The 12,476-nt window shown below is 54.1% G+C and overlaps 6 protein-coding genes across 8 annotated transcripts; 3 read left to right on the forward strand and 3 right to left on the reverse strand.

Moving 5' to 3' along the window:
• The first annotated feature begins 289 nt into the window (after window positions 1–289).
• PV07_00472 lies at window positions 290–1,365 on the forward strand. Of its 2 annotated transcripts, XM_016386925.1 has the most exons (3): window positions 290–374; window positions 534–706; window positions 867–1,365. In XM_016386925.1, exons 1-3 carry the CDS (start codon window positions 325–327, stop codon window positions 1,064–1,066), a joined length of 423 nt encoding a protein of 140 aa, XP_016253853.1. In that variant the 5' UTR covers window positions 290–324; the 3' UTR covers window positions 1,067–1,365. The 2 variants fall into 2 exon arrangements, with proteins under 2 accessions (XP_016253853.1, XP_016253852.1); XM_016386924.1 differs by having other exon boundaries at window positions 290–706.
• A 70-nt stretch (window positions 1,366–1,435) lies between these two features.
• On the reverse strand, window positions 1,436–3,796 carry PV07_00473 (uncharacterized protein). The gene has a single exon (XM_016386926.1). The coding sequence runs from the start codon at window positions 3,377–3,379 to the stop codon at window positions 1,535–1,537; it is 1,845 nt and encodes a 614-aa protein (XP_016253854.1). The 5' UTR covers window positions 3,380–3,796; the 3' UTR covers window positions 1,436–1,534.
• Window positions 3,797–4,313: 517 nt separating this feature from the next.
• Window positions 4,314–6,016, forward strand: PV07_00474 (uncharacterized protein). The gene is made up of 3 exons (XM_016386927.1): window positions 4,314–5,021; window positions 5,095–5,353; window positions 5,449–6,016. Exons 1-3 carry the CDS (start codon window positions 4,908–4,910, stop codon window positions 5,946–5,948), a joined length of 873 nt encoding a protein of 290 aa, XP_016253855.1. The 5' UTR covers window positions 4,314–4,907; the 3' UTR covers window positions 5,949–6,016.
• Window positions 6,017–6,243: 227 nt separating this feature from the next.
• On the reverse strand, window positions 6,244–7,738 carry PV07_00475 (uncharacterized protein). The gene has a single exon (XM_016386928.1). The coding sequence runs from the start codon at window positions 7,546–7,548 to the stop codon at window positions 6,613–6,615; it is 936 nt and encodes a 311-aa protein (XP_016253856.1). The 5' UTR covers window positions 7,549–7,738; the 3' UTR covers window positions 6,244–6,612.
• An 859-nt stretch (window positions 7,739–8,597) lies between these two features.
• PV07_00476 lies at window positions 8,598–11,968 on the forward strand. Of its 2 annotated transcripts, XM_016386929.1 has the most exons (5): window positions 8,598–8,716; window positions 8,769–8,827; window positions 9,008–9,203; window positions 9,390–10,169; window positions 10,226–11,968. In XM_016386929.1, the coding sequence occupies exons 1-4, from the start codon at window positions 8,714–8,716 to the stop codon at window positions 9,987–9,989; spliced, it is 858 nt and encodes a 285-aa protein (XP_016253857.1). In that variant the 5' UTR covers window positions 8,598–8,713; the 3' UTR covers window positions 9,990–10,169; window positions 10,226–11,968. The 2 variants fall into 2 exon arrangements, with proteins under 2 accessions (XP_016253857.1, XP_016253858.1); XM_016386930.1 differs by having other exon boundaries at window positions 8,769–9,203.
• PV07_00477 (uncharacterized protein) lies at window positions 9,916–12,295 on the reverse strand. Its single transcript, XM_016386931.1, has 5 exons — window positions 12,079–12,295; window positions 11,973–12,000; window positions 11,824–11,888; window positions 11,732–11,766; window positions 9,916–11,677 (listed from the first exon to the last, which is right to left on the reverse strand). Exons 1-5 carry the CDS (start codon window positions 12,159–12,161, stop codon window positions 10,236–10,238), a joined length of 1,653 nt encoding a protein of 550 aa, XP_016253859.1. The 5' UTR covers window positions 12,162–12,295; the 3' UTR covers window positions 9,916–10,235.
• Window positions 12,296–12,476: the final 181 nt, after the last annotated feature.

Genomic DNA, 12,476 nt, shown 5'->3' on the forward strand with positions numbered 1-12,476 from the left:
GTGAAAGCCTCGCACCAATTTACAACTACCATAGAGCTGCATCTCTATTCAAACGCAACCGGATCTCCAACTCCGTCATTTTACTCCGCCGGGATAGAGGGATCTGGGGACCTCTGGATAGGTCGTAAAGGACAGCGTCGTATAATTGGCAGATGAATTGTCCAAGTCGAGCGAGCGCGATAACTCTCCAAGTCGGCACTGGTTGAAGGGGAGGGTAAAAGCGGCGGCAGGACTATTCCAGGAAGAGCCGGCTGCGGGCGCCCACCAATGACGACGCGTCCGATTCTTCATTTTGGGGATCTTCCACCTTGAATGCCATGACGGATGGTCACGTTCTTGCTGATTGTCCCTTCACTACGTCATTATGGCGAACGGTACGTTGCAACTCGGCAGGACTTCAATTGGCAAAGCAGAGATGGAAGTTCTTCACCGAGGCCCTCCTTCCGCAAGTTATCCCTCTGTCTTCGCTGGACATTCCACGTTTCACGTCGTCCTTACGAACACGTTCAGACTGACTCCCAGGTCGGTTCGAGATTTCTTTGCACGGCCCCATACATTGGTGACAGAGCCCGATTCCCTTCAGACATGTCGTACCTCACTCGGACATCAGCTCCTCTGCGGACTGCTGGGACAGCTTTCTCCTTCCGGTCAATTGCAGCCATTCACACCTCGTCTGCCCGTCTGGCACTGAGTGAAGACCATGCTCGTATGTTGCAAGCACCAACCCACCCACCGCATATGCTCTTCCCACCCATCCTCGTCCAAATATACTCCCTGGATCGAGTTGGGGAGTCAAACACGACGTCCTTTGGTCCTTGCATCCATGAAACCTGCACTTGCTAACCAAGAAATTCCCCATTCAACAGACACCGAAGACCGAGCCGCCGACATTGAGCGCCACAAATCTGACAGTGTCGAGAAGGCCAAGACCGGTCGAGGAGAATGGAAGCCCGAGCTAGCCTCTCAAAGCGAACAAGCCACCCGTGGTGACAAACATAACCTGACGATGGAGCAGATGCAAAAGATGGCCAAGGAGAAGGGCCAGCAGGAGGGGAAAGAAAAGTAAAGAGGTGGATGACGACGATAATGGTCCATCGTAGGCGGTGCTGAGGTCTACGAATCCGAGTTCGACGCTTTACAGGGAGGAAGAAAAAAGATTGTCAGTCGGTCGTCCCAGGAGGGAGCAAACTCAGGCATCACATAGCAAGAATGAATCTCGGAGGGGAACAGCAGTCCAGACCATCAAAATCCAACAGACGAGCGCACTGGCGTCCATAATTTGTACATACCGGCTTTTAGTACCGTCGAGGACTGAAAAGTGTCTCGATCCTCTTTGACACCGAATCTCGAATCTCGAGCCTCTTCTGTTGCATACGTGCATTTCAAATGGTGCGGCGGCCCTTGAGTATCTTTCGTACAAGTGTAAAAGCAAAAGACTCCGTCATTATACAGTATCCCATTATCTAGCTGTATGTATCCTGCGCTGGGCCAGGAGAAAAGATGACTCCCAATATAGTCCCTTCATTAATCGTCGTCAGAGCATGTACCTAAATCCCGAATTCTCGCCTCCAACCTTCCTGGCCCCGCCGATCAAAGTCTCTTGGGCGTCTTCGTCACCTTCTCTTCGTCCCCCTCCGCGTCCGCCCTCGTCGCCGTCTTCGTCCTCTTTACTCACCATTTCATACTCCCCGCCTAGCCTAGGCTCCTTTTCCCCGAACCCATTCCTCCTGTTCTCGCGCTGCAGGACCAGTCTCAACACCCCAGCCAGGCCGGCGACGCCGACGGCCATGAACCCGGCGCACACGGCCATGCCTGGAACGTACAACGGGCCCTGGCTGCGGGGGAACAAGTGCACTCCGATCAGCGGGCCGCATTGGCCGATGACATTGAGGATGGTCAGGCCGGTGCCCTTGCTCGTCGCCGTGGCTTGGTTGTTGAGCGTCCACGTGATGATGAGCGTGACCGAGGAGAAGAGGCCCATCGCCGCTCCGTAGACGCCGACGTAGCGGATCGTGATGCTCCCAGCCTCTCCCAGAGACTCGTGTAGGTATCCCGCGATGGCGATCCCGGCATACGATATGGCGCTGAGCAGAGCAACACCCACGAGGAACAAGGATCTCGAGTCCGGGACTTTGTCGCTGTATCGGGCCACCATGAGCACGAAGAAGAAGGCGAACAGATACGGTGGAGCTGCCAAGGCCTGGGAGGCTAGAGGGGAGAAGGACATGCTGTTTATAATGGTGGGGAGGAAGACGGGGAGGGAGCTGAAGGAGACGTTCACGCTGAGGAACATGAGGGCTGTCAGGTACGATTTCGGGTCGAGGATCGTGGTGAGGATTTCTTTGACGTTGAGCCGTTGGGTCAACGATGCTGCACTCGAGGCATGCATGGACTCGCTAGAATGAGAACCATGGTTTTCTTCAGTTCGCAGTCTCATAACCGCAACTTTCCTCTCCCGTGCCGTCAGATACCGCGCCTTCGACGGCGAGTCCGGGATCCAATACCACGCGGCGACGGCCGTGATGATGGACGGGAACCCTTCAACCAAAAACAATGCTCTCCAGGGTGCAATGGGTCCATTCTGGCTCAGCTTGACAATCACCCATGCCAGGGAGCCGGCGAAGCTCGTCGCCAGTGGTGCAGCGGAGATTTGCAGGCCAACCCTATAGGCCAATTCGGAGCGCTTGTAGAAGTATGTCATGTAGAAAGGGACACCCGGTCCGAAAGCGGCTTCTGTGATGCCCAGAATGCCACGGAGGAGAAGCAGTTGGCCGAACGATGCGGTTAGGCTTTGTAGACTCGCAACAAGGCCCCACGACAGAACACACAGAGGTATGTATATATGGGCGGGGAGGATTCGGTACAGCAAAATCATCCACTCAAAGCCAATGTAGGTGATGTAAAAAGCCGTGAGTAGCCAATCGTACTGTGCAGAAGACAGAGAGAGGTCCTTTTCCAACCCCGCGATGCGAGCGTTGCCAATGTTGGAGCGGTCGAGGAAGCTCAGCATGTAGAGAAAGCCCAGGAAGACGACCAGTTTGCGGTCCAGCTTGCGCACCAGAGCGGCTTCTTCCTCGTCTGTGTAGTCTTTGGAGTGTGTTGCGGACCTCTGCAAGCGTCGTTTGACATATCCTTCGTCATCCTCGGCGGCATGGCTGTCACTCTCTGAGAATTCATCGTCTGTCCCTGCATGTTCGGGCTGTAGAAGTGCGTGGTGCAGTTTTCGCAGCTCGACGCCCTCTGACTCGAGTTCGCGGGAAGTACGGGTCTGTGCCATGGCTGTGTCGTCGCGGACGAATTCTGGGGCGGGAATGGTAGAAGCCGGGGTATGTCTTGAGCTCGAGGGGCGCTCGTTGGGTTTGGACGTCGACGAGGACATGGCTGCGCACGCACTGGCCCCAGCGCTGCTATTGCATAGGCTCGGTTGTGTGCTTGGGAGGCTCCATCGGGTACGAACAAGCTGAGGCAGGTCGAATCAGGCTTCCTGGACTAGAACATGTCGGCCTCTTGGTCAATGGGATGGGCTGCTGTTGACTTGTCTTACAGCAGCGACCTCGGAGTTGTAACAGCTCGCACTGTGGCACGGTGGCAGGGGATTGGTGAGGGCTGGTGGGCTGCGGGCATGTGGGGGAATCGCCGGCCATCTGCCGACTCCCCGGGGCAGCAAAGGGAAGGTCTTCCGGGGAGGAAGGCTGCGAGCCAGCCTTGCGAGGCTCTGCCCATGCGTGAAGTAGTAGGTGGCTGCAAGTACTCGGTACTCCGCGAAGATAGATAACTATGCTTGTGTTGAGTCCTGTTTCTGAGCCGCATGCGCACCACGCCGTGTCATTCGCTCATTCTGGATCTGCCTTGCCCAATATCGGACGCCGAGACCCGAAACGCGGCCTAATACCCGGTTGCAGCAAACAGAAACATGCAATCAGGTTGGCTAGAAATCCTCTCTCCTGTTTCTTGGGAGCCATTCTGGCCAGTCTTGAGCTACTACTAAGTACGAGTAGGAGTATGTTGGCCAACTGCAGGCCTGGCAGCTGGATGCCACCACTGACCACTGACCAGAATATCCCAAGAGTGGAACTCGAACTCAGCTGAATCTCGGAGCAAAATTTCCGCCGGGCTGGTTTCTCCACCATTCGAGATGATCTGGCAGACTTGCAGCGAGATGAACAGGGGAAATACCCAATCCCCATCACACCGTTATTCTCGACCAGAATAGCCATCTGACCACAGACACAAGCCGTGAGAATCGGGAGCTGTCAGTTGGATGTCTTTCCTGCCCTTCTCCTTCTCCTGCTCCTGGGTTTCAGCTCCTGTTCCAGCACCGGCTGCGCAGTCCGTTCCAAGACAAGCCTCCCACTGACCCAACCCAGGCGAATGTCACCCTCGCGCCTACAAGTGACTCTCGTAGCTAGCCAAGTCGGTTATCGAGCGTTGAACCTGTGCTAGCATGCTAACACTGGGGTCCAATATGCCATCATGGCCACCCACTGGACTGCTCCATCACCATCCAGGGGGACGCCCGTGTGTCGCGCAGCCAATTTCCCGAACCGATGAAACACGGGGGTGAAGCGGAGGCTGAGCAAAGTCGACCGCCTCGACCACTACGACATGAGCCAACTGACTCCTGTCCTTGCTTTTATTCAGCTTTGCTCCGCCTCGCTCACTCGCGACTGAAAGGTTTTCTCCTTCACTGCACTCGTTTGGTAGTTTCTTCTGCACACCACCTCCAGCTGGCCTGTTGTTTGGGATTTTATCATTCCTCGTCGCTCACTTGACTCGAAATACTATTTCGGTGCTCACCCACAGTCGCTCTTTTACGACATTTGGTAGGATCTCGCGACGAACGCCCGAGATACAATATCCAGCATCTCTTGTGAAGCAAACAAGTGTCGAACCGAACCACACCAAATATGCCTTCTCTCGCCGCTTCTTTCCTCGCTGCCGGTCTGGCGACTTTGGCCCAGGCATACACCGCGCCTGGTGCACAGACCTGGGGTCCATTGCTCACCCCAGATACGTCACATGTATGTCCTCTGATCAGTCCTCCAAGACGTGGTTATGGAAAGGGGAAAATGAACCTGACAAGGAACAATGCAGGCTGTTACTCAAGGCAAAGACTTCACCGTGACCTGGGATCCTGAAGACCACCCGACCGACGGCGTCACAGTCAGTCTCGTGCTCTGCCACGGACCCAGCACCAACTGTGTGCCCTCGGACTCGGCCATTGCATCAGGGATCCCCGCCGCGCAGAAGTCCTTCGACTGGCAAGTCCCATGCGACTTGGCCCCGGGCACTGAAAACACCGATACTGGATATGGAATGCTGATCATTGTCGACGGCACTGGCGAGTTCCAATGTAAGAAGCAGAAAAAAGCCGCCTCTTCCCCGCGAAGATCCCATTCTTTCACGAGACATCCAGTGGTTCTGACGTTGCTCTGCAAACAAAAACAGATTCGACTCAATTCTCCTGCCTCGAGAACAAGAGCTGCTCCAGCTCTGGCTCCAGCTCCAGCTCGAGCACACCCTCTCTCGGTATTTCCATCTCGGCCTCCGTCTCCGTCAGCGGCACTGTGACCGTCACCAGCGGCGGCGCCACCTCCATCATCCTGGGCCCCCCGGCGTACCAGACCGGCTCCAACACGTGGGGCGCGTCGGGCAACTCGACGTGGGCCACCACCGCGACGGCTACTGGCAGCAGCTGGGCCAGCGCCACCGTCACCTCGGTGGTGGGCACCTACAGCAGCGGCCTCTACAGCACCCTCCCCGGCACCACGGTCATCGGCAGCACCCTGGCCACCGCGACCGTCGAGACGACGGGCGCTGGGCAGAGCTCGGGAGCCGCCTCCGCACCAGCCGCCAGCGCGTCCACCTTCGCCGGTGGCGCTGGGCAGGTCGGCTACAGCGCCGCGGGCCTGGTGATTGCCGGCGCCGTTGCTGTGCTCGCGTTGTAAGCGCGCCCGCGAGAGAGAGAGAGAGAGAGAGAGAGAGAGAGAGAGAGAGAGAGAGAGAGAGAGAGAGAGAGGTGTGGTCTGTTCGGTTGCTTTTGGACAGAGGTTGTGGAAATGGGTGTAATTCGGCGTGGCATGAAATGGCATTTAATCAATGGGTAGTAATCGTGCAAACGCCCCCCCTGCCAACTCCTCCGAAGATTCAAGAGATCATGTGTATACAGAAAGATGGCCTTGTCAAATAAAATCGAGAACTTTCATGAGTGTTTTAGAATCAAGCTCGCCCCATTCAATGTATCGCATTCCGAACAAACAAGTGGTTGCCTACGTTGAATGGGCACGCAGGTCTTTCGGCAAACCTCATACATCAATATCTTACAACAGCGAAGATCACCATGCCGGATACCAAATGTCACATTCTCGAGATCGAGAGCCACGAGGATGTCAAACAGACATGTTGTATTCGCTCGTTAGACCAGCTATTGAGGCACATATTCATTTCCATGATTACCGTCCTGCTAACCAAATTCTGTTGTTCTTTCCAGGCACGTTTCCCCAATATTCCGTAAGTGGTCATAGTTGTTGGAATCATTTTCGTCAAGCATTTTGCAATATCATCTCTCAATTCCTCCATCGACCGTCGATCTCATTAATCCCCTTTCCTGCTTCACTCGCGGTACGCAGGAGGCGGATCCCGCATATTCATATCATCATCCCTATACCGGCTGGAGAAGGAGCTCGACTTTCCTCTGCCGCCAGGCTTTTCATTGCCGTACGGGCGGTACCTGCCCGGAGTCTCCGCATCGAGTTCTGCGTACCCTTGTGGCGGTGGTGGTGTAGGGTTGTGTGCCGGCGTGACATTGATTTGAGGTTGCGAGTAGCTGTGGTGAATGCCAATGTCTCCTCCATTAGGTTGCTGGTATTGCGGCCGTTGCTGCGTGGGCATCGAGTTCTCGCGCACCCGGTCGTATTCCTTACGACCGCCTTCGTAGTATTCTCTTGCTTCTCCGGGCTTCTTCTGGTCGCGAGGCATCTCCGGCGGATACATATCATGCTGAACTTTGCCCGTTTTCATGTCGATGTGTACCCCTGGTGGCGGGTACATGGTCGCGGGACGCTGGAGGGGTGGAGGGACGAAGTTGTTGTTTGCATTGTTCGAAGGAGGGGGGCTGCCTTGCCACGGAGGCTGAGGCTGAGAAGGTCGCTGGTGTTGCGATGGGGGTCCCTGCGGCCATGTCCCATAACTCTGTGGGGGACCTTGTTGAGGCGGCGGTCCCTGTTGCGGTTGTGGGTGCCACATGGGCGCAGCTGCGACTGCCACCGGCATCATCGGCGGTCGATTCTGCGGAGGTGGTGCGCTGTATGGTCGCGGCGGGCCGCCAGGCTGCTGAGGCGGACGGAGCTGCTGTTGCTGGGGTGGGCGAGATGGACGGTTCGGGCTCGGGTCATCATAGTGATGAGGGCGGTGATGGTCATCACGAGAGTGGCGTCGACGTCTTCTTCGTTTCTCCCGATCTCTCTCTTGTTCCTCTTTGCTGTCGTTGTGCATCTCCTTGAGCAGATACCCAGCTGCGACCAGCTCGAGGCCGCCTAAGATGACCATGGTGCCGCTATATGCTTTCTGGGTGGTTTCGTTCTTGGGGAGGGCCGCGCGACTATGAGAAGGTCAAAGAGATCAGACAGCGAAGGCGGTTACTGGGAAGAAGTGTAAGTAGCAGCGGAAACAGTGTGTAGGAAGTTAGAGAGACTAGATGAAATACGCCTTGCTCAGCGGGCTGGCTGGGGTGGCTGTGTTCTGGACTTATTCGCCGTCGCCTTCTCTTCAGCTGCGGCTGACTTGGGCTAGTGACCAATTATTCTAACTAATCACGTGAGGACTTTGTGGAGCCATCTCCCTGCCTCCCTTTATATATTGAGGCAACTTCCGAAACTTTTCTTCTTGTGTACCTCCATCCGGCAGTATTCTGTCCTTGTAGATGACGACGGACCGGGAACTTGGCAGTTTAATCGTCCCAAGTGTAAAGTCAGAATGTCCGCTCCGTGCATGACGATCAGAATCATCTACACCCTGAACCTCGCCATTGCATGAAAGCTAGATCCCCTTCCCTAGACTCGATACAACCGGCGAAGATCTTGACACGGCCTTCCTGTAGGTTTCCGCTCTTGGGTCGGAGTGAGGATTTCTGGTGGAGGCTACGGATAGTGATCGATCAGACTGATCAGTAAGTGTTTCCAGCCATGTCAAAGAGGCCAACAAGTCTAGTTTGTGCCATCGGATATATCGATCAGAGCCGTCTTGAGAGGCACATCAGGTAGAATAAATGCTGCTTCTGCTGTAGTTTCGTGTTGGATCAGCCGCCTGATATATTGGGACCGCTCGACCATGACTCCAAACGAAGGTATTGTCTCTGGCCGGAATTATTCAACCCAGTGGACTGTACACATCGGGGTGCGACCACGACAATTGTCTTTTGCTTCTCATGTACTCCGTAGAGGTTTCTGTTCGTACAGAGACAACCAACTGCCAAGCAACTTGTTCCCAGTGAGATGAGAAAGTGGAGACTGATAGAAAGGTCTTGGCAGCTTCAGTCACGTGGATGTTTGACTGACCTTCAGACACCGATCTGTCTTGCGTTCCACCAACACTGTCTACCATCACTTGTTTCTTTCTGGTCCTGAACGATTATGCTTTGAACACTGTGAATGAGGACGGTCTGTCCTGTCGATCATCCACACCCACCTCCCGAGCTCTCTCAAGACTAGTCAACATGGTAAGCCATCAGGCTTCTCCCTTGCTGCCCAGACTGCTAATCCTCCATCAAGGCTGCTGCTACAGCCCATCCCTTCGAGCGACAGGCCGCCAATATCCAGATATCGAAATCGTATGTCCCCTCTATCGATCATACCGTCGCTCCATAGGATGTATTTTTGACAAAATGGGAATCTCTCTGAAACCACCTGAAGAGACTGCAAATATTTTGCTTTCTGAAAAATTGCCGAGTTATGAGATATTACACTCATGTGCGCTGGAATGATATCGGCTGACCAAAGTCTTTTTGCAGTGATGTCAACAACTTAATTATGGACTACCTGATCACTGAAGGCTACCCGTCAGCAGCGGAAAAGTTTGCAGCGGAAGCCAACATCCAGCCCAAAACCGATTTCAGTTGTATTCAAGAGAGGGTTCAGATTCGGGACTCGATACACCGCGGAGATCTGCAGGCAGCTATCGAGCTCATAAACGAGCTCAACCCAGAAGTGAGTCTTGTCCCGACCCTGCTGCTTTCTTTTTTCATGATTAGATTTGTTTTCATGCACCACTCATAGCCTTCGGGCAGAGATGAGAGCAAAAACACCTTCAGTCCTCAGTATGATTTATTAGACAAAAATCCACGACTCTCACCCAAGATTGCGTCCATCTCCATGCTGACCTCTTCCAAATAGCTCTTGGATAACGATAAAAGGCTTCACTTTTCCCTTCTCCGACTTCAACTAGTCGAATTAATCCGTCAAAGTTTCACGTCCTCAGATCCCAGCTTGGTGGGCAAAGCTATAGAATTTGCGCAAAACAACCTTGCACCCTACGCTCCCTTGGACGCACAATTTAAAACGGACCTCGAAAGGGCTATGGCCCTTCTGATCGTTCCCAAGGAATCATGGACTCAGGCAGCTGCATCGGGATCCTCTGGCCCAGCGACTTCACAAAGTCAAAACGACTTCGGCGCCCTGGCAGAGCTGGTAGATCCTTCATTGAGACGGAAGGTAGCAAAGGACGTTAATGAAGCAATCCTGCAGTCGCAAGATCAAAGAAGAGAAGCAAATATCAGATATCTCGTAAGAGCTCGCGCATGGGCGGAACAGCTGGCCCGCGAGAAGAAAATCAACCTGCCAGAAAACCTTACACTGGGTCTCGATGATGAAGGGCCTTCCGGCCGTAGCCAGAATGGCCACAACGGGGACACTGAAATGACAGAAAACGGATCGGAAGACAACCCTGCAGGTGGCGATGCTGATCTGGCCCGATACACGAACATACCCTCTTGAACATCACACCCGACAGTATAGCGAGATCTATACAGATGGCTCCAACCGTTTCAAGAAGAGATCTGTCTCAGCTACACGGCATGAGAAATGATGACATCGAGAGCTTCGTTCAACGCAAACCATGAAGGTCGTGCCCTCGAGCCAGGAATCCAAAGCGCCGCCGGCTCAATGACCGATATTGTATGTCTCCCGCTCCGCAGAATACCCCCAGCGCCATGCTAATTTACAATCCCAAGGTCGGCTCCGCTACCAATTCCAGGTCCGACTGCTAGCGGTAAAGACGGGCGGTTTCCAGTTGAGTCTGCTGGGATCGATCCTCCTGCTCCCTTTCACTTTCTCTTTCTCCCGCCGCTTTTCCTGCCACTCGAGCAGCTCATCTCGCACAACAATGATCCACGCACCCTTGTGGTATCGTAGTAGCTTCAGCACTTCGAGTTGCTCATGGACGTCCTTCTCAGTCATGGCTGTTTGACTCGCTATCTCGGCAATACTCGTGGAATATTGCGACGAGGGACCCGAGAAGCCTAGCGATGAATGTGGATGCAGTTGTTCCGAGGTTGGCGTGTGGGAGGCTGACCCCGGAGGAGGCAGCCGCGCAGGATCAGAAAGAAGCTCAATCAGCACTTCTTTCCAATACTGCCTGTAGCCCAGCAGCCCAAGATCCGAAAGAGGCTTCTCAGGAGACCCCAGCTTTCCCTCGCGTTTGCTCAGCTCATATGAGAAAGCAATAAGCAACCTCCCCAACCCTTGTCGCTGATATTGCGGCAAGGTGAGAATGCAAGCGACGTTATACCCTTCCGCCGACTCTTTTTCCTTGCTGAAATATCCGACAAGATGACATCCATACTCGTCCCGAGTGACCATGCAGTAAAACAAGAAGGGGTCGACATCATAGTACAATGTCTTATGATCGAGGAAAAGTTTTGACAGAAGACAAAGATTTCTGCACCACGTGCGCTGCCGCCGGCCATCGACCTCGAAGAAACTCACAAAATCGTCGCGGTAGATCTCGTTTCCCGGCGGATGGCGTAATTCGCATTTCGTGCGGTGTCTCTCGAATGCCTTCTTGGAGGAAAAGTAGGACAGACAAAACTCATCGATATAGACCATGTCGACGTCGCCGAACTCCTGAGGATAGGGAGAGAAGTACCACGGCTCGACGATGTGTTTGCCCATTTGAATCTTGTTCAAGTTGCGCACGAGATGCAATTGCGCATGATTCTGGACCATGGAGCCACCCGTGCGAAGCTTCTCGATCTCCTCCTCTGGCTCCATGATGGGAGCAACCTTCTCCTCTGTCTTGGTCACGTCGGGCATTTCCACATCGACGCCGCCTGCTGTACTGTCTTCATTCCCGATCGTCGGTAAGGGCGTACCTTCCTTGGTGATGACGAGGGAGGCGTCTCCGTCGGGCGCAAGTCCTTCATCGCGGTTCTCCTTTCCACCTGCTTTGGAGGGCACGGGACGTTTTCGGTCATTGCCTGCCTTGGAGCTGAGGAGGTCAGGTGTCGCAGAACTGGCGCGAGAATCTGTCCTTTGGCGACCAGCTTTCGTGGTGATGGATTTGGATATGGCGGCTTTGGACGGTGGCCCTTTTGTGGTCACGGTGGTCTTCTTCTTTTCGGGCTTCTCAGGAACAGGCCACTCAACCTCCTGGGAGAGGTCGATGCGCTCGGCCGTGACCCATTCTGTGATCTGTTAGAAGGTTTCTTTTGGGAAGTTGTGCCCTCGGCGATGCCTACCATCCAGACGCTTGTTGAACTCGACATAGTGTACGCTGTCGTTAGGTTAGTATTGGGCCCTAATGTTTGTTTCAGACTCGGGTCAAACATACTAGAAAGTCAGAGCACCATTTCTCTGTTTGATAGACAAGATCTCTGCCTTTCTAGGTTCTCCATTCTGCCCACAGTCAGTGACATGTTCGGTCTCCCCAAGATACCAAAGTCACGTGGACATCCAGCGAAAGTCGACGAAAAAACTCACCTTTTCAACGAAGGCCTTCACGCCAATTCTGTAAAATGTATTTCAGTATAAGTTCCACATCCGGAGGTGGACAACTTCATCAGATCTGGCACTTTTTTGGACTTACTGCAACTGGGTGAGCGTGGCGAAGCCCTTCTCTACCGGCTCAGGTGTACTGTTAGAGTCCTGGCTGCCATCTCCGCCTGCCATAGTGATCGGGTAGATGATGCGACAATTTCTATCGAAGGAAATGTCGTTCGACGATGATTTGGTGGAGTGAGGATGAGGAATGTGTTGTCGTGACTTGGTCGTGGTGGTTGTAGGTGAAGTTGGGGATGAGTTTGGAGGAGTTTGGAGGTGAGACTTGGCCTGAATGGGCGGGCAGGGTCTTTGGGTTGCAGCCTGTGGAGGCGCCCGTCGCCGCCTGGAGAGGCACCTGGCGCCTAACTGGGCACAGGCGCCCGAGACGCTGCCTACCACCTAGGTAGGTACTTCGGTTACACGAGTATAGGTACCTACGCCTTG

This window comes from Cladophialophora immunda, assembly GCF_000835495.1.
Source record: "Cladophialophora immunda strain CBS 83496 unplaced genomic scaffold supercont1.1, whole genome shotgun sequence".
NCBI classification, from domain to species: Eukaryota; Fungi; Ascomycota; class Eurotiomycetes; order Chaetothyriales; family Herpotrichiellaceae; genus Cladophialophora; species Cladophialophora immunda.